Consider the following 21159-nt stretch of genomic DNA (forward strand, 5'->3'; position numbering starts at 1 on the left):
TGTTGCTCAGCTGTCTCTTTTAGGCAATAAAAGCTGAGAAAAAATAGTATTAGTGTTAATTTAAGTAAGATATGGGCGAGCAGAAGTAGCTAAATGGAGACTGAAACAAAATCCTCCTTTTTTATTACATTTTTGCTAACTCTATTACCTCTCTGTAAGAGAACTTCGCTGTCATCTCTTGCTTCAAGATTAATTAAAAGAGATAACCTGTTCTTCTGGAGATAATGCCTGTCCTCATTCTCTGTATGAGGCTGATGCACCTTTGATTTCTGAAAGTGCAGGAAATAAAGGCTCTGGCTCTGCTGCCCTGCCTGGTTTTCCAGCAGGCTCATTTCCTTGCAAACTTCCCTGTTGCAATCCAGAAGGTGGCATGGGAATGTGGCATCTGACAGGCAGTGGATTTAAAATGTCCTTGAAAAGGGGAAATTGTGGCTGCGATGCCAGAGCTGCCGGTGCCAATATTGTTCCAATATTCTTGTGGATTCTCCTGGAATTTACAGACAACATATTGCTCCCTGAGATAGTGGGGAACAGACTTGAGTGGAGAGGTGATTGTTCCCTATCAGAGGAACCTGAACAGCCTTAAAAAATCATAGTATTTTTAACAGATGTAACAGCGTAGAATTAAAGTAGTGTGAGTTGATTTCTAGGTCCTGAAGTATTCTGATTTCTGAGGTATTTAATGCTTTATGTGAGGAGAATACATTTCAATTTCCTTGTTATTTTAATGTAACAATCTGGTCCACAGTAAATTCCTGGGAGTGTAGAAACAAAGGAGCCCGAATGGAAAGATTAGACTGATCTCTTGGGAAGCTTTAGTGCTGCATTCAGTAAAATTCAAAGTCGTCTCCTTGCCCAGAAACTTGAAAGAAGTCCCTATTTCCCTTCGAATGAAGTTGATGGAAATTTTGCAATTATCTCTTTTGCAGAAAGATCAAGTTTACTGTTCCTATTCCATGTTACAGATGACAGAAAAATATGATGGGAGTGTTTCCAGGTCTCCCGAGTTAGTGGGCTCTTCAAATTACAGCACCAGCCCTATGCTGTTAGAAAATGTGTTGAAATTTCGCATGCCTTTGAGGTATTGTTTTAGATTCCTGGCAATTAAAAAAATGATATTGGAAACATGAATCCAACCCCTGACATTGTGAATGCTTCTGGTTTGTCTGTACCTCCTCCAGAAATGTTCATCTAGCCCACAGGGCGAGAAGTACCAGTGCTTGGAACACTCAGAAAATCTGATTTATTTTAATTACACACTCATTAGCGGGAGTTTTTTAATATGTTCAATGACAGAAATAGGGCAGCGGAGCAGCAACTATTGTGTGGCAAAGGGAAGTGCTGGAATAAAGGTGCTTTTGTGAAAAACTGTCAAGCCTGGGGGAAAAGAAAGAAGAGAGTTAGCAGGAGATCCACATCTAAATAGAAAGTACATTTAGTGCCTATTTATTTGATCAACTCCTTTCTAAGGTGAAATGAGCATCGGGCTGGGATTACAGGGTGTGGGAGCACGGGCTGCAGGACAACCTGAGGGTGGGGTTGGTAGGAGAGTCATGGAATCCAAACCACTGGGGTTGGAAAAGACCTCGCAGATCACCAGACCCAGCCATCAGCCCAGCACCACCACCGTGTTCCTCAGGAGAATCCTGAAGCCTTCAGGTTTCTCCCCGTTCCACAATTTTGCCCCGTGCTCTGTGGGCACAAGCACTCAGAACAAACCTTCCTCCCTCACGCAGGTTCGAGGAGTTTGCTCTAAATCCTTATTTGAATGTTCAAAGTGTTAAAGAGGTTTGTGAATGCGAGCGCAGCTGCCTGTTCTGCAGTGACCAGCACTGCCTCATCCTCCTTTTTATTGCTTCAGTTCTCATCCTCAGAAGCCAAATCCATTTTTAAAGAGTGCTGCTGAAGAGGACAGTCCTTTATGCAAGGCACACACCACCTCTGCATGGGCACTTCGTTAGGAATATCAGCTACGTGCGCTTATAAGGACGTGCCAGGAGCAAAATCTCCACAGAAACGTGTTCCCCTTTTATTGGGAAAGTCTTCTATAGGCTTAATTACCATGGACAAAAAAAGCAGACTGTTTCCCAGGGAAATACTACCCACTGATATCACAAGAATTCAGCCCTGCTTAAGTGCTAGGAGGTATGTTCTCAGTGCACTTATAATCGGGTCATTATCACCATGGTTATGAGATTTAACTGACTGAAAACTGTAGGCATTTGTCTCATTAATGCCAAATGTTAGAGTTTATTTCTGGGAGCTGAAAACTCTGCTGCCCAGGGAAACCTGTTCTGTGATAATCTCTGAAAACAAGGTGCTGGGGAACATCCTGCCTGCTTCGTGTCAGATGATTTCACAGGAGTTTTGTTACTGGTTCTTAGGGGGTTTTGGTTATTTAATGACTTTGTTCTGTCGTGGTTTGCTTTGTGAGTTAATGTTCTTTGTGGGCCACAGGTCGTGCAAAGCAAACGTGGTTCTGGTGCTCTCGGCACACAGTCAGTCACTTCTGGACCATGCTACATCTCAGCATAATCTGCATTTCTGTTTTATTACCTTTCCCTCTCCTCTTTTTGCTTCATCTTTTTTTTTTTTTTATACACTTTCTGACGAAACAGTTTTCAGCTGTGATCTTGGGACTGAACATAGTCACACTTCTCTGCTTGGAAGATAATTAAAGACGTGCCATTGCTTTTCCAATTTCATTCCTATTGTTTCCGAAACAAAAAATGTAAAATCATCAGTGACATCAGTAACACTTGGATCAAACCAGAATTAAAGTATTTGTATCCTTTTAAATTTGTTTTTTTTTTCTTCTCTAGTCTGCTTTGCTATCACCAAAGTTACCCCAAAATGTCCAAGACCAGGTTGGATGAAGCTTGGATCAACTTGGTCTAGTGGAAGTGCCCCCATGGCAGGGCTTGGAACTAGATATTCCTTAAGATCCCTTCCAACCCAAACCAGTCTGTAACTGTACGATTTAGGAAAATCTGATCCTTTCATTTGAACCAAGAATTTGATAGAAATTTGAGGCTTTCATTTATCAGTCACTCACATTTTTTTCTGATTTACAATCTTTGTGGAGTAGGATTTGTGTAGAGTGTGCAATAGCATATGTAACTGCATGACTTTGACCTCTGACTAGAATTGTCATCCATCAAAATTTGAAGGTTGGGTGATTTTTATATTCTTTAGCATTTCTTTTTTTATATACGGAGACTATTCATTTTGAATTTCTTCTTGCAATCTATTTTCTATGCAGAAGCTAAGAGTACCAGAGCAAGGCAACTGACAGAGGCTGTGAAGGTACCCAGAAAAGTAAAAGAACGAATAATATAAATATAACATTGGGAACTAAACAATAATATTTAGAAAAAGTCCTTATTTATTGTAGTATTTGTCCAGCATTGTCTATTATTATCATAATCATTATTATTATAGCAATTTTTTATTACTTCACTGCAACAATGATTGTCTATAAGTCATATCAAAACTGCCCTACATAGTTTTCTCCTGAATCAATGTATTTATAAATGCTATCCCTCAAAACAGTGGTAGTCTCTACCTATGTCTGCCATAATTCAGATAAGAGTGAAGAAGCATGAGCAAAAAGGGGCACAATAAGTACAAAGCTCCTTACCACCCTGCCTTATTATGTGATTTCAGGGGGCATAAAAGAGTGACAGGAATGGATAGGAACTCTAAAGTTTGCTTTATAGTTTATACATTCCATATAACTTTATGAAGCTGCATCGCCTTATAGACAAACGCTTGAAAAGCATAATAATAATACACAAACCAAAACAACACTAAAATAAATGGTTCTTTAAATAAAGAATTGCACAGATGAATGCTGAGCATAGTATGTCAGCGTAAGGCTAAAATTCATTGCCACATTTACCTGTCTTTTTTTGTCTCCTGGCTATTTCTCTTATTTGATCTAGGGAACACTCTTTGTTATTGTATAAAGAGAACAGGATTCTATATATGGACTGGGGGTACTTCCAATAAAGAATATTTTAGAATGGAATTTTAGACTGCTTGTTGGCAGAGGGCTGAAGGATCACATGTAAATCACAATTGTCATTCCAGCCGTGTCCAACCCAACTCCGATCCCCTTGCAAGAGTCTTTCTACTGATTGAGGATGATTAAGCAAAAGCTGTAGTAAATCTGGTGCTGTCGTGAATATTAAGGATTGCCAAACGTGTGCAGAGAGGACCCAACCTGACTTGGTCCCATTTCCTTGTGCAGCTCGAGCTGTGCTAGCAGGTTTGATGGAGGCCAGTTCTGTGTCCTCTCCGTGGGCTGTGGCTCTGCAAAGGGCCTCCTGCTCCACCCTCAGGAACACTTCTTCAAAGTAATGGAAAGGTGCCAGGAGCTTGGAATGACAGGAAGTCTCATATATTCTTTGCAAAAGTGCAAGAAGAATGTGAAATCTCAGTGGTTTCAAGAGCATCATGACCCACCCACAAGCTATGGGCGAGCCAGGTGACCCTCAGCCACATGAACAATCAGGGTTTATATCAGCAAACCTTCATATACCCCCCAAATCAGACTGTTCAAATAGCCCTCTCCCTTCTGTTCTTTACAATTCACATTGGTTGTCTGGTTGCATGGCTGTATTTTGGAAATCTGCTCCCTGACCCTATAATTTAGGCTTATTCTCCAGGAGATCCACAGGCGAGTATGATACCTGCAGCAATAGAAGATAGAAGGGGTTGTATTCAAAACAGAGGCAGATACCAAATAAGGGTAAATCTGGCCACAGTTTCTGAAACAGTCAAAGGAAGAGAAGTAGGAAGCTCCAGGAGAGTGGCTGAGAACAGTTTGGGAAGTGCATGGCAGAGGGATTGGTTGTACTTTGACAGCCAGTGGGTCTAGGATGGCCACAACTCCCTGCTGTGCCTGCTTGCACTGCTTTTTCTCCACTTTCACCTTCTTTTCTCTGCCTTGTCTTGATACAAAGGAGAAGGAACTACAAACTCATGAATCTTCTACAGCACCCAATGCAGTTTAAAAAATGTGAGATCGTGGTATATCCACCCATGCTAGGGGTTGGGGTTTCTGCGGCTGCCTGCTCTGCTGACCATCTGCCCTGGGCATCACAGCAGTGCCTCATTGCTCAGAAACTGTATCAGGCCCTTCTCATTTTAAACAGAAATCAGCCCTTTTAATTACTTTGTTGATGCTCAAGAATGATATACAGCATTCCAGGAAGCAAATAGATTGCTAACTTCTTTTTTACCTTTTATTTAAATGTGCTTACTCACCACCTTGCACCAGGGGACATTCAGATTGGATATTAGGAAAAATTTATTCACTGAAAGGATGTCCAGCCACTGGCACAGGTTGCCCAGGACCGTTCCTGGAAGTGTTCAAACACCATGATATGGTGCTTAGGACATGGCTTAGTGGTGTGTGTATCTGTCAGTCCTGAGTTAATGTTTGGACTTGAAGATCTGAAAGGGCTTTTCCAACCCCAGTGATTCCATGATTTAAATAACTGCTCTCTGCCAAATATAAACCTCCACTGTTAAGCCAGAGCTCTGCTTTGTGGAGGTTCTGTTTTGATAAATGTAGCTGTGTTTTGGTTCTGTGGCCATGGATTTGGTGATTGCAACAGAGAGAATATCCAGAATTTTGTGCCTAAACTTATCTCAGGCCCCCTTCCCTTATGAAAAAATATCCCACACTCCCACCACTATAAATACTGCTCATAAAGGGTTTTTAATTCCAAATACTGATCTTCTTCACTGGAAAAATCTAAGCTTTTTACATGATTTTGAGAAAGACTTGTCATGTGCACAAGTTTCAAGAGGGGGAAATCACAGTCCTAGTTTTTATAAACCACATTTGGCAAACTCATTGTAATTCCCACAGCTATGAAAAATAAATTGTCTTTAGTTTTGTAAATTGGTGTGGCATTACAGCATTCTAGCATTGTACTACTGTAGTATTTGTGTAGTATTGTAGTGGTGTCGTGTTTGTAAGGATTCTCTGTGATAGTACTTCCTGCAGTTTGTGGGACTGGTGAAACATTTGCCCTCATCCTTTTGGCAGTTAAATTGAGTTATGTCACCATAATCAAGTCTGAAACGTATTTCTGGCTGAAATAGAGGGAAACTTGATGACACAATCTTATGAACTCCCCAGTCTGCTTTGGATAATCCAGCAAGTGCTTCTCCCTTCCCTTCCACCAGGTGACAGAGACACGGACCGGTCCTCTCGGCTGCAGTAACTATGACAACCTAGATTCTGTCAGCTCTGTTCTGGTTCAGAGTCCTGAAAATAAGATTCAGTTGCAAGGTATGTAGGTGCAATTTCATTAATTTGTTTTGGGACGGGGTGACATTTATCACGCTATTTGTTTTTTTCTTTCTTCCACCTCATAAAAGGTCATTTTCCTAATTTTTGTGTGTGTGTGTGTGTGTGTGCAACGAGTGCGTTCCAGACAAAGTGAAGGAAATGTCAGTACCTCGTGCTGCCTTTCGAACAGAAGCAATTTCTGCACCCATCAGAAAATAATTGGAATAGCCCTGCTAACATTCTGCATCCCTCTTTAGCATCCACTGGCACAGCTCCTGAACAGCCTGAATTCCCAGAGATTCCACCAAGCTGGGAGTGGCATGTAGTGCGCTCTCAGCCTGCTTCGCACATCCTGAGCAGTAGCTCACACCCCGTGCGGTTGTTCCACCAAAATTAATGGGGTTGCCAGAGGAGCAGGATATCCATTTTCAAATACTCTAAATCAGGAGGAGTCAAAGGGCTCCTCTTGGGAATTAAAAAAAAAAAACCAAACTTGGAAGGTTAAAATCTCACTCATCAGGAAAATAGTAGTAATTGTGTAAAAATAAAAATTAAAAATAGAAAGAAGCAGAAAGAGAAAGCAAAAGGAAGAAGAGAGTAATCATTTCTAAATAATACTTTTTTTTCAAAATTCCAGCAGAAGCATTTTCCAACCTGCATATTAGGTCACAAAAATTTTTGATAAGTCCCCCTTTATGATATTAGGCCATTAATAATTTCTATTTTCAGTTACAAAAATAAAGCATGAGCAAATTATGGCTATGAAAACACCCACTAAATTCTCTTTAATGGATGTATTCGTGTATACCTCTGACTCTACGGCAATTAATTATTAATTTAAAAATTAATTAAAAATTAATTCTTAATTTGCAGTTGGAGGTAGACACACAATTATTTCCAATATTTAAAATTTTCTATATGAGTTTTGTAAATCACTCAGACAAACAGTGTGAGGTGGTTGGTGACATTAAGAACAGCTCTCAGGGATGATGACCTTCAGTCCTTCCTATCCTTCCGTCTCGGGATATTCTACGTTTCTATGACTCTTCCATAAAATATCCATGTGTGTTTTCTCCCTTTCCTTTCTCCCCAGAATAGATTAAATCCATAAAAACATAAAATTATTTCCCACAGAGAATATTTTTATTTTGTACTAAAAACTTGTCATTTCCACTGGGATGCAATGAATATTTCCAGAAAGATGTAATTTTTGATGGCTTCCAGCGTATTCGCTGTGTTTGTCAGTTAAAATTTGGAAAATAATCTTTGCATCTCTCAGGCTGTGGTTTGTTGCCACTGGATTGTCATGTGGAGAAATGTGTTACCAGAACTGTGTAAACTCTTTAATGGAAGAATCAAGCTGGGTTTTCTTTTCCTTTCACTACCTCATGGTTTTTCACAAGCACACAACTCTACTGCAATATTTACTCAGGCAGCAGCAGAGTTTCACAAATTTTGACATCAGACAGAAGAAAGCACAGTCAGACCAGGTTTCAGCAATTGTGGTATGAGTTTCGACTTGGAAGGGTTCTGAAATGACTGTTACAGCTATAGTTTGGGATATATCTAAAATAAGAGATAAATCTCTGTGAAATCGTCCAAGTGCCTATGGAGAAGAAACTTGTATCACCAAATACCCAATTCATATGCTGAGAAATTACTTGGAACACAAATAAGCTCCGCTGGTTCTGGAGGGATTATGTTTGCCACAGAAAACAACAACAAATATTAAATAAAAATTCATAATGTCCCTTGCTGTGGCTCTTTGATTGGTTATCTCTAATGCAGCTGGAATGACTGAGGGCTACAGGGTTAAAACACTTCTCTGAAATGATGCCTTAGGTTTTAACTTTTATATTTTTCAAATCCTGCACTGCCTGGTGTGTAACTCTGAAGTTTCTTGCAGCCTGTTCACTTCTGCTCTCTCGTGCCAGGCAGACATAACAAAGCCTCTCCAGGCCTGCTCTCCAGGGACACTCAGACCGTCCTAGGCCCAAAAACTGTAAACCAAAGAGCCTCTAAGGGGAGGCAAGCTGAGGGGAATTACCTCATTAAACTGAAGCTTTAATTGGAGAATTAACCCTGCTATGCAAATGAACCAAACCTATAAAAGTGTGAAGAGCTCGTGACCTGGGGTCCATCTTGGGGTCCATCTTGGCAGTGGCCTCTGGCTCCCAGGGGTACCTCTGAAGGCCTTTCAGATAAATACCTACCTTATTCCCTTATTCCTGTCTAGTCTCTGTTTTTAGGAGGCCTCTCAAGGTATCAGTAAAATACTCATTCCCATCACTGGGATCTCATAAACGATGGTCAAGGCTTTCTGGTCACAAACATGAGGAATTTTTCATTCACCTGCTCCCTGGTTCTGACACAGGAGCTGGATTTTGCACCCTTTGCATGCTAAAACTTTAGTAGATTTAAGACTGAGTTTTCTTCCTCGAGGTTTCGTAGCCCTACCCTTCACATCCAACTGACTGTCCCAGAGCAATTTGCTACCAATGCTAGAAAAATAAAAAAAATCAGCCAAATTTATATTTCAAAAATTTCCTCCAGCCCAATTTCCCCCTTCCTTCTTAGTTTACCTTACAGAATCATGAGAGATAATGAGTTGTTTAGACAAGCTACATCTTCTTGTGCCAAAGGAAACATGGAAAACCAGCCCAATTTCGGATGGAATTCTTTACATCTCTTTTCCTGATTATGCCGTATCTTTACTCTGTCTCTCAGGGCTGCTTCCCCCTCATCAGCATTTTCAGAATCTGCATTATTGCTGGCACCAAGATTATAATTCAGCTGTGTGATTTCCTGCTGCAAGGCTCTGACTGCTGTTCACTCAGCAGCTCTTCCCAAGGAGAAGTTGACGTTGCCCAATCCCCCTAGGAAGATCACAACAGGAAATATCTGAGGAATATAGGCTACTCATGAGTGGATGGATGTCCCATGCTAAGAGGGAGATGTGAGGAATATGTCTGAAAATAACTATTAAGAAAGGAAAATACATTACGTAGTACAAATGCTGGACAGACGTGCAAATTGTCTTAAAAACTTAATTTATTTTTTGTTTTTCATAATTGTTTGTTTGTTTGCTACGTAGGTTGGGGAAGCTGCTTGGCTCCAGAACTCCCTTTGTGTTTAATACCATAATATTTCCTCCATGTCCTTCAGGTCTTCAGGTCATCCTTCCTGAGTACCTGCAAGAGCATTTTGTGCAGGCAGCTCTGAGCTACATTGCCTGCAATTCAGAGGGTGAGTTCATCTGCAAGGACAATGACTGCTGGTGTCAGTGTGGCCCCAAATTCCCGGAGTGCAACTGTCCCTACATGGACATTCAAGCCATGGAAGAAAACCTGGTCCGCATAAGTGAGACTTGGAACGCATACAACAGTGAATTTGAAGAATCTGGTGAGATTTTTATGGGGTTTTTTCCCTCTTTGGCTGAGTCTCATGGAATGGTTTGGGTTTCAACTGGCCCGATCCATGTTGTCTTTACAACTTGCATGTGCCACGCTGGGTTTTCCTTAATGCATCCAGGTTTGTTTCCTACATCATTTTCACCTGTCCTGATCATCAGAACTTCCAGTCCCATAGAGAATGGGAACTACAGGTAAAATCAGCTTCTGAACAGCTGTTTTCACAACTCGCTTGTTCAGTGCTACCAGGAACAGCTGTCTAGCCAGATGGCGGGGAAAGTAAGGAGAGCTCAGCAGACCTGGGAAAAATCATTGTAAAAAGAAAAAAAAATTGAGGGAGATAAGGAAAAGTCAGAAAAAATACAAAAATCACAGGTTTTAATGAGTTGTGTTGGAGAAAGAGAACCAATCAGTAGAAGAGAAAAGGAGGAAGACTACACAGCGGTCAAGGGAAGAGCAGAATAAATATCAAACAAAACTGAATGAACAGTACTTTATAGACATTCATTTTCCTATTTCTTGTTTTATTGTTACTGATTCCTCAGTTCAAGAGAACTGATAATTTCAAGAGACCTTGTATCAGTTAAAATTTCATTTCTACTTTTAACCTGAGCTTTTTATCTGAGTCTGTTTAGAAGATCTGAGGCCCTTTTGCCATCCCCATGCTCACTTTTAGCAGGAGGAGACCAGAACTTAACAATATTTCTCCTTGGAGCATCACAGACTTCTCTGACTATAAAATCATGGATTTGTGTTTTGGTTTTGTCTACATTTGGGTGCATTTTCCCAATGACAATTTGGACACCTTTAATGATTTGTGGAGCCATGCTATCATTTACTCCTTTCCAAGCCAGGGCAAATATATTGACTCTGCAGAGGGGCACATATTTTGCCCTATTTTGTCCTATCTGCATGGGCTGTGACACCATTCAGTGCCTGAAGAATATCCTTTGTAGGCACCTACTTAACAGCAATTTTAGTTAGGCTGGAAGAACACACACATCTGAGTCTGTGGAGGATTCTTACAGCAAGCTGTATATGGACAGCAAGTTAATTACCAGTTTGAATTGTTGTCAGCTACATTTCTAGTCCTATGCTCAGGTCTGTGACATGACTGCCAGGGGAAATTTGGTAAGAGTCAAATTCTGGGCTTTTAAAAGATTTTTCAGTTCTGCTGGGTGAATCACTAAAATGCCAACTTCACATATATCTGTCAATTTGGTAATTGCTAGTAGGTGTGGTTACTAAGAAGTGTGAAATTTAGGTTATTAACATTGTTAAGACACATGCCACACTCCCCTCTTTAGACCTTGAAATATTTAAATCATTTTTAATCTAATAAATATACCAAGCATGACTTCCACAACTCAGAGGTAGCTTAGAATATTTCTGCTTTTATCTCACAAAGTGTTTTGCATAAAGATGTTCATGGGAAGATGAGATAGGTAACCTTGTGTGGGTCTACACTTGGACAAAAGGTGGCACGCGAATTTTTGATTGATGACTTTGTCATTGAGCATTCAACCTCATATAAATCAGATATTACCTCTGAGCAGCTCTTTCAGTGCTGTCACACATGGTCTGTAAGCATTTCCAGCCACACTGATTTGTATATATATATATATTTTTTTTTTAATATAACTATTGGGACATATTCTGCAACATTTGGAGCTTGAGTGATATTTACGTGATGAAAAGCCATTAACAAATGTCAGAGTGACCTGATCCATGTTAACAGCACGATCTGGGAACAAAAGTGACCTTTATTAAGGAAAACTCAGAAACCGCTAAACGTTTGTCTAAATCAGTGGGAGTCAGCTTTTGAGATAACAGTATATTGCTTTATTCTAATCTATTTATAATAAAAAATAAATTCACTAGAAAGAAGGCTAGATTATGCAGTAATTTCAGTCTGAGCAGCAAGGGGCAAAATAATCCAGAGCACTCACTGCTGGCCCATACAATCTACTATTAATGGCAGAGGAATTAATGAATTAATGAATTTCCTTCTATGACACTGTAAACTCCAGAGCCAACCAAAGGTAAATACAAGATAATTAATCTTTTACCTTTTCTGCCCTCCAAGCCCATTCTTAGCTCACATGTTACAAAATAGTCCTCAGACTCCAGAAATTAATCTTGTCCCCTAAAACAGACCTTTAAGACTTACTGGGTTCACTCGAGGCCATTCACAGTGCCTGTGGTGGGCAGGGTTTAGTTTAAAGAGGAAGGAGTAAATATTCGATTTAAGAAGGTTTGTTTACTCTTTGTGTTATCTCTCCTCCTGTCTGTTCAAGATAAAACAACTGAGGAGTGTTTTTTTTTTTTGAAGAAAGGATGAGAGGGTTGGGGCTGTTCAGCCTGGAGAAGAGAAGGCTCAGGGACAACATCTATAAACACCTGAAGGGAGGATGCAAAGGGGACAGAGCCAGGCTCTTTTCAGTGGTGCCCAGCAACAGGACAAGGGGAAATGGGCATAAACTGGAACTCAGGAGGTTCCCTCTGAACACCAGGAGACACTTTTTCACTGAGGGTGACCTAGTACTTGCCTAGTTTGCCCAGGGAGGTTGTGGAGCCTCCATCCTTGGGCTTACCCCAAGGTTGACTGGCCGTGGTCCTGGACAACTGGGTCTAGGTGGCCCTGCTTCAACAGGGCTTTGGACCAGGGGTTCTTTCTCATCTCAGCCATTCTGTTGCTCTGTGATCAAAGAATTGTTGTGGTTTCCACATAGAAGGACTCTGCTCTGCAATCTGGCCTTGCTGGTAGAGACAATTCTCTCTTGAGCCACCCTGACTGCTACAGGTTACATGACCGAACACATTCCAGTCCACAATGTGCCGTTTATCCTCATGTGCAGATTGCACTTCACTCAGGCTCCTCTGGCACTTTTTAACTACTCAAATCCCATTTTGGAGGATGTGCAGCAGTATATTATTTATCCCTCAGTAAATTTGGCTGCCTTTTTCATCTCCCTAGCTGCCCTCCAGCAATAAATACTTGATCACTATTAGCTCAACGAGCTTCGTATAACCCCTTAGTGTCAGGTTATGTACTAAGATCTTAAAGAAATTACATGAGCTACTTCAAATTGTTTACTCTGAACCATCTGCTTATCCTTTATCAGATCTTGTGGCCTCCAGACTCTACCACTCCCCAAGAAAATGAGCAGCTGTTTCCTTATCAAAAATCCATACGAAAGCTGCTCAACTTTTATGTACATATTTCATTAGTTTCTTGAGGCATTTGGCTGAACTACTGTGTAAGAAAAGTCCTCCCTGAGACCATCGTTCCAACAAGCCATGTTCTTACCGCTAACATGTGGCCTAAAATATCACCTCTAATGGAATCAAGCAGCATTTCATCTACCTTTCCTCACGTGCATGAAAGTAGCCTTTCACTGGAATTTGTAGCCTGAAAGCACAGCTAGATGATCCAGTTCGACCTGCTGTCAAAGGTCAGAGGTCACTAAGTTTCCCTGAGATTCCAGACTGTGGAGTCCACCCATGTTAGATTAAGGCTGTGCAGTCTTCACGAGCATCCCTGCAGCCCTCCTCACCTTCTTGGTGTTCAACTATTCTTCGATATTGCCAATTTTCTTGTTCCTCTTCTGCCCCAATATAGGAGCACCTACTTGTCCAGGTGCTTCATCCTCCCAGTGAACTCAGCCTTTCCATTTCAGGAAAAAGGTTTGACCTAAGCATTTGAATGCAATTTTTTCCCCCCAAATAAAGAGTGTCAAAATATTCCTTGAAGAAATTCTCACATTTTGGAAGTAGGTGGGACTTACACAGCTGATGGTTGCAGCAGTGTTGAAGATAAGTGGGGATAAAAATGTTGCCATGTTACCCATCGCTGGTTTGGGAAGATTTTGAGAGTGTCTTGTCAGGAGTTAATATACAAAGAAACCAATTCTGACACACAACACTGACTGGTGATTTAACATTTTCCAGAGTTCATGACCCACTGCTCTAAAACACAGGGAAAACAAGAAGAGCCCCCAAACCATCCACAGGCTCTGGATTCTGGGAAGGATAAGACCATGATCACACATTGCCTGTGCCATTATCTCGGTGTGGTTGGCTGCTGGGTATCTTTGGAAATCTGAACACTTTGTATAAATACTTGAAATGACAGCAATTTTCTTTTAAGGTGATCTGGTTGTTGACATTGAAAGAGAATTTGTAGCAGTCCCTGTAGTGACCTAATTTCATTTTTCAGAGTTAAAAAGGCTATCAAAATAAATAAGGACATGGATGATAGTGTTGCTCAAACAATAGAAAATGGCAAACTGCATTTTCATAGTTTCTTTTTTTTTTTATCACTAGCATTTACCAGACCTCCTGGAAACATGAAAGTAAAATCTTCCATCAAGCATTTATTTTCACATATCTGACATGCAATGACAGCTTGTTGCCTTCTTCCTGCATATTTCACAACATGCTGAGCGGTGGATTTTTTTTCCCCACCCCCTTGAAGGCAACAAAATCTCTTTTGGAATATTTCCTTGGAAAGCCTGGGATGAGGAGATGTGCAATAAGTATTATGAGACATAATTTCAAAGTAGCTTTGAAATGACAAAATCATACTTTTAAACATTTGGTTTAAATGCCAGCTAAGGTGGAAGGGAAGAGCATGCCCACCACAAACTGGACAGAAATTCAAAGCGGATTCAGTGGAGCAATGAAATATGTGCCTGTGTGAATCATTTGTAGCCCATTAACTTCAGGGATTTGACTGGAATGTCCAGCACCAGCTTAAGTAGAGCAGAGCCAGAGCCATGGAGGCCCTTGAAGGGTTTGACCATGGGACACAAACACTATTCACTCCAACAGACACGTGGCTGCACGGACGGAATTAAACATCAAAAGTCACCCTGTAAAGATTTTGAAATGCATCCTTCTACAGCTTTAAATGATGAACAACTTCTCAAAATGTCAAGTTTGATTTTTTCAGTCACTTCTGTATCTGCTTTACAGAGATAATTCAAAAGGTAAATTTCAGTATCACGGAAAGTGCAAGCGATGAAAGTACAGCCAAAGTAAATTGATATTAACTCTCACATTAATATTTGCTGAAACTATTTTTCATTGTCCATCCATCCACCATCACTGCTTTGATTGCAGAGTAGTAACAGAAGCGAATTGCTGGTGCAAGCTATTCTTAAATCCATGGTTTCATTGGATTTGGATTTCATGTCTAATGCATTCCATAATTCCCTAATAACTCTGGGGTGCCTTGCTATTGAGCTCTGGTTACCCTTTACATGTACTGACTTAAAATCATCTGAAAAAATGCACGGTTTTGAAAGGTTCACCTAAAAATGAAGTCTGTTCCTCAGTTAATACACAGCACTGCACAGATGTGAACAAAGTTTTTTGTTTGCTCAGCAGAGATTGCTTTGGAGACTTTGGAGTCCTGTTCCTCAGTTCAATTATATTTTTCCCTTTCTTTACAATGATTGAATTAATGATGTTCCCAAAATCCCTTGTATAAAAGAATTTGATTTAAAGCGTTGAAGAAAGTGGGTTCTAATAGAGGAGATGATAAGCTTATTACTGAATTAAATGTCAGTAATACTGAAGATGAGGAAGTTCAACCATTCCATTATTTTTGGGGGTAGCATTTGCATCCTACATAATTACTTTTATGCAAAACCTACTGACAGTAATGGGAAAGATCATCTCCAGCATTCCAAAATCTGCAGAGAGATTTAGAGAATAATCCATTTAATAGTGTCATGAATTTATATCTCCATCTTCCAAACCGCAAAATGTGGAAAACCACCATATTTTGCTGATCCACTTTCCTAGCTCTCGCTTCTCCTTCAGCTCATATTTTCCCAAATGAAGTAAGGCCATGCTGTAAAACACCAACTTTGGAACAAGAAAGGCTCTTTCCACTAAGCACATCTGCTTCTCAGATCTGTGAAACTGGTTTAGGAAAGCCAAGCACAACAGAAGATTGTGCTTGCCTTTGTGGTCACACAGTCTTTATAAAACAGGACCGTGACCTCACTCCTGGCTTCAGAAATGTTCTGCTGTTTCTTGTGGAGGACACTGATCCCTGGTTTTTTTTTCAGTGAAAACAAACCACTTCACTTGAAAACAAATCACTTTGTGATACTTCCAACAGGCAGGCTGCAAACTGTTGTAAAATACAGCAAGAACAAGACTGGAAATGAGCATTGGCTCACACCTGGATGTGCAGGTGCTCAGGGGAGAATTCCCTACACTCTCTGCCAGCCTTATGTATTTGTTACAGATGGAAAGCATTCCTTTTGTGATTGCTGAGGCCGTAAAGAAGCTGAGAAATAGGAATTCTAAGATTGTTCCAATGTCAGAGACACAGTCACATAGTCAATCAGTACACCCACCCATGGCAAGTGATCATATTTGATCTCAAAATCCACACAAATGTCTTAGTACTTCTCAGAAAAGAGGATTTTAGTCATCATTCTTGCATGTAGATACTCCTAGATGCTGAGCACATAGCAACACAGAGCAATACATCTGTTGAGTTACTTTTTCATTCATTTCTTTTGTAGCAATCAAAAAATATCAGATACAGCTGGACTTATTTAATTTGCTAAAAATATACTGATGCTTAAGGAAAGCAGGTGCAAATCCAGGCCATTAACAAAATATAAAGTTACATATTTAGCTTAGATTTAAATAGACTAAATTTGAAGTTAGAAAAAAAAAGTAATGTAAATAAATTTAAATAGATTCTCCAGTGCTGAAGATAGAAACCTTAGACATGTGATGCACAGGATGCATTATGAGGAGAGCCAAAGACAAATTCAAATCTTCAAGATCAAATGTGAATCACAACACAAAGACACAGGAAACCTGGGGGCAAGAAGTCTGCTCCATCAGATAAGTACTAGCTTTTTCATCATTTCATACACTATTGTCAGCTGCAGTTCTGGAATCATCTTAACTATGGATTATATTAATATCTCCAGCAGTGCATTAAGGAATGCAACCAGTGGAACAGTCGTTCTCCTCCTCTTCATCAGACAAGCATTTTAAACTATTGCTGTGATTAGAGTGCGTCATGTTCTCTCTGATGCACAGCTCCAGCCAATCTGCATTCAGTCCGTGAAGTTTAATCTTAAAAATCCCTCTATATCTAGTCAGAAAAACCAAGTGTAACTTTGTTTGCCATCCCAATAAGGGCCAGATTTTTGCTATTCCTGTGGCAACAAACCCTTTTTTAAAACAGCTTTAGCAGAAGAGGACGCCATGGGATTCCTTTCCACTGCCCCTCACTGCATTCAAATCAAGGTCAGCTGGCTGACATGTAAAAAGGTAATTCTTCCCAGCAGCCAAGCTTGTAGATTGACATCATGGAGACACTGAGCCAGGTTCCAGCCTTCTTCCTTCTTACCAGCAGTAAAAATGACAACCCTAAGAGCCAAAAAATGCCCTCAATAACTCCTGTGTAAAAATATAGTGATGTTGTCTTAAAAAAATTCAGATCGCCATTTAATCTTTAGCTAAAAATTGTCTTGGCATTTATAGTGTTCCCCGTGGTTCTTCTAGGACAGGAGAAAGGGAAAATAACCACCCCCCTCCTCCCCCAAAAAAACCCCCCCAGAAAAATTCCCCCCAAAAAAGATCAACAAAAATCCCTCAAAGAGAAACTACATTCTACGACAGACACTTTAAAACACAGTTAATGTACCAAATGTCTCATTTATACCTGTTTTAAGGCTTCTTAAATTACTAAAAGGAAGTAAAAGGGCAGCAGGCATAATTTGGAAATGTCAGTTTAAGCAGAGATGTTGTGTTGTACACTCTGATCAGAAGGAACTTATTGCACTTATGATGGAAAAAAGGGGCCCAGACTGATTTTCAGACTTGATGTCGAGATTCCAAACCTTAAATAATGCCACAAGATGACAAGGTTTGATTTGGCATCACAGACAGATTATAAATTCACAGGCCCACTCCATCATTTGCAGTGAAGGCAGTTTGCACTAGAAGTCCTCTCTTACTTAGTCCAGGGACATATTCCTGCTTTTCCAGCTGCTGTGATTCAAGTAAAACGCATGTAAAAGGAAGATTAAAAATGAGATCTGGAATTCAAACTGAATACTGGAGGGTTTCTTCAATTTATAGACGCAACCAATCCAGCCTTGCTGTCTAACTAGCTTTGTTTCTATGCAGGATGCCCCTGCAAGGGTCCTGGCAAGCTCCTTGCACAGAGCCCATGCCAGGTGTGCCCAGGCCACTCAGCACAGCCTGGCTCTCTCTGCTGACCAGGACAGACCCATTGCCATGCAAAGCGAGTCCCATTTGAAATCTCAATTGAAAGACTCCTTGTGAACAGCCTGAACTGACTCCCTGGCAGTTGAAGGTGCTTTTTAATCACTGAGAATAAAGACTTCAATCAATATGGTTCAAACTATTTGCCCTGAGCAGTAGCGCGGTGGTTTCCTTTCAAACACCGCTTTCAGCTTCAGGCTCAGGGCCAAGAAAACTTAGCCCCCTGAGTTCTTAATATAATTATTGTTTTCTCTATTATCTGGCAGGGGTGTTAATTTGCCTCCCAGTAATTAACTTCCCTCTGTGGTTGTCAGGGAGTTTAATCAATAACAGGAGCAGATACACCAAGCTGCCATTCCTTCTGTGACCAATACTCCCCTACCCCACCTCTTCCACCCCTGTGGAGGTGTCATTGTTTTAACAAAACGAACAGGTGGGATGTGCATAATTCCTTTGGAGAGTCAAGTGTCTCAATTGTTCCTCTCCTACTCCAAAAATGATGGTGCAGCCAATATAATTGCCCCTGTTCCCAAACTAAAAGCATTATACGGCTCCTGCTAAAGCTGCACCTGGCAAATCAACTTATAAAGGTTTTACATGGCATTGCACTTCAAACGTCGTGGTGACATTGTAATAAGAGGAGGAGCAGAAGGCTTGATCTAATATAATTCTACTTATGTCCACCCTGTACAGGACATAATGTAATTCCCTTCAAAACTAGTGACAAAATCCCCTCGTTCTTGGTGGAATTCCAATCTGCCTTGGCAGCTTTGGGCTTTCTTTATTAAGAGTGATGTCACTCTGTGGCCTCTCTTTCCTTCTAGGGCAGTGTTGTCTGTTCTGATTCATAGCTTCTTAAATCTTCTCCTGGAACAGCTTAACACTGGTTATTTACTTCAGTGTGTTTTCCAAGAACATTTTTCAGTTTCACTCATTCTCTTCCCTCCTTTATCCTCCTGTGAATCATTACAAGTTTATTTACCCTATCCAGTTTTCAAACTGCAGGAGTTCCCAGAATGATCAATTAAGGTAAATTTTGGACTGACACAGGTTATATCTATATCTACCCATAAGGAACATGTCTTATTCATTAAGTGAATTTATAGTTCTGTTGAAAGATAATAAAGGACATTGGGACATCCATGTTGCAGGACCACTTCTAAACCACGTTGAAGTCATAAAAATGTTTAAAAAAAAAAATCCAAATTAACCCATAGACAAATTTTTGAGACATTTTTCTTGAAAACTCACTGTGAATTCCAAGGAACATCCCTTTGAAAGGTAGTGATAGAAACATTTTTAAAGGAGTAATGAACCAAAATCACACCTGAAAGCAAACCTGACAGGATGAAGGGAATGTCCTTCAAACTCTGGGACTTGCAGAGACAGCTGTGGAGTCTGCCTTTTTGGATTCTGGAAAGGGAACTTGCTGTCAGGGTCATATTTAGATTGACAATAAGAAACAAGTTGTTTCGTTGTAGGAAATGTGAGTCCTTCCAGCTCGTAGCGGAGTCCAGGCAAGGTTGTTATCTCCCTCCCAGCAGAACTTCTGAATTAATCCACAATTATAGGACGATATTCTGGTTTCACTACCCATTTTGACTGCAGTTTTTTCACCTTTATGTGCTGCCAGGAGACTTTCAAGGCTCATGAGAGAAGGATTTTTGGTCTCCTATTCCTATAAGAGGCTGATATTACCAGCATTAACCCTGTAACACACGTACACACACATGTGTTTGTAGATTTATACAGTAGCATCTATCAAAGAATCACAGAACCATTCAGGTTGGAAAAGACCTTTAAGATGATCAAGCCCAACCATCAACCAGCACCACCACCCTCTTCACCACCAAACCACGTTCAAACATTTTTTAAACACTACCAGGTTTGATGAGTCCGCCACTGCCCTGGGCAGTCTGTTCAATGCTTGGCAACCCTTTCCACAAAGAAATTTTCCCTAATATCCCTAATCTAAAGCTTCCCTGGTGCAGCCTGAGGCAATTTCCTCATGAGGCTCCTCAGAACTATAGCTATAAATGACTGACCAGAGGATCTCTGTTCCCCACCAATTCTACCTCCATGCTGACACTTAGCCCTGTTCTTTCTTTCTTGCATAGCACAGGGTTGAGAGGAGCTATTCCTGCAGCATTCCTCACTTCAAAAAGAAATCAGCCAAAAAAACCAAACCCCACAGATCTACCCTCCTGTCAGAATCGCCCAAATTTGCTTCCCTGAGGCTTCTGTAGCAGTTGGATTGTTCACTTCAAATAGTCTGTCCAAAAGGAGGTGTGGATCTCCTTTCCTCCTTGAAAAACAGAGACCGTATCTCTTGCAGAAAACACACATTTCCTTCCTTCCCTTTGTCCTTCAGAAAGTTTAAAGGAGAAATCCTTTACTTTGGAGAGGGAAATATTTTAATTTTCAGGAGAGCTGGCTGATTTGGCCTAAATTGGAGTGAGAAGGGGAAGGAAAATTCGGATTTACTATCTCTTCTCTGAAGAAATAAGGTTGCTTCCAGCTGCAGTCTTCGCTTCTTTGAATTGGATTATTTTCAAACATATATTTCTTGGAACACAGCTGCTACTTCTTTGACAAATTGAGTAATGCATCATGAAGAACTAAAATTCATGGCAACATAAAAACAAATATATGTTCATTTTACCACTTTGTTTTCTGCAGGCTTCTGAATCATGGTGGGATATTTTAAAAAACATCTATCTTTTATAAATCTCTTTAATAACATCTACACAATATTGAGGCAGCACTTTAATGAAGGGCAATCACATCCAACCATTTGAAATGTGGGTCCCATGGTTTATATCTTCTCAGGCTTCCAGCTTTGTGCTTTCAGGTCTTGATTTACAGCTGACACTGCTATTTGACTTGCCGTCGCATTTATTGCCCTGATGAAAATCAACAAAGCATTGTTATGGAATGGGAGTGATCACATGGTGGTCACACTGCTGGAGCAGCAACAGGTTTTCACAAACAGTACAGGAAAATGTGGGATAAAATGGGGATTAGGAGATCTTTCCTACCAGAACTCTTGCTCCTTACACTAATTGCAGCTCCCACTGAGGGCACCAAGGAGGATGCTGTTGCCTAGAGCCATAGGCAAATTTATTTTTAGTATTTGTAATAAATGGCAACAATTAAATTTGGGGTCTGTTG

The 21159-nt window shown here is 40.5% G+C and overlaps 1 protein-coding gene across 5 annotated transcripts in view; it reads left to right on the plus strand.

The window, feature by feature from the left end:
- The window catches only part of BRINP3 (BMP/retinoic acid inducible neural specific 3), a 208498-nt gene that overhangs the window by 135413 nt on the left and 51926 nt on the right, over positions 1-21159 (plus strand). For all 5 annotated transcript variants that reach the window (XM_048312900.1, XM_048312902.1, XM_048312904.1 and 2 more), the window contains 2 exons: positions 6202-6307; positions 9473-9709. In XM_048312900.1, the coding sequence (XP_048168857.1) occupies positions 6202-6307; positions 9473-9709 (343 nt within the window). The remainder of the gene's footprint in view (positions 1-6201; positions 6308-9472; positions 9710-21159) is intronic.

This window comes from Corvus hawaiiensis, chromosome 9 (assembly GCF_020740725.1).
Source record: "Corvus hawaiiensis isolate bCorHaw1 chromosome 9, bCorHaw1.pri.cur, whole genome shotgun sequence".
NCBI lineage: Eukaryota > Metazoa > Chordata > Aves > Passeriformes > Corvidae > Corvus > Corvus hawaiiensis.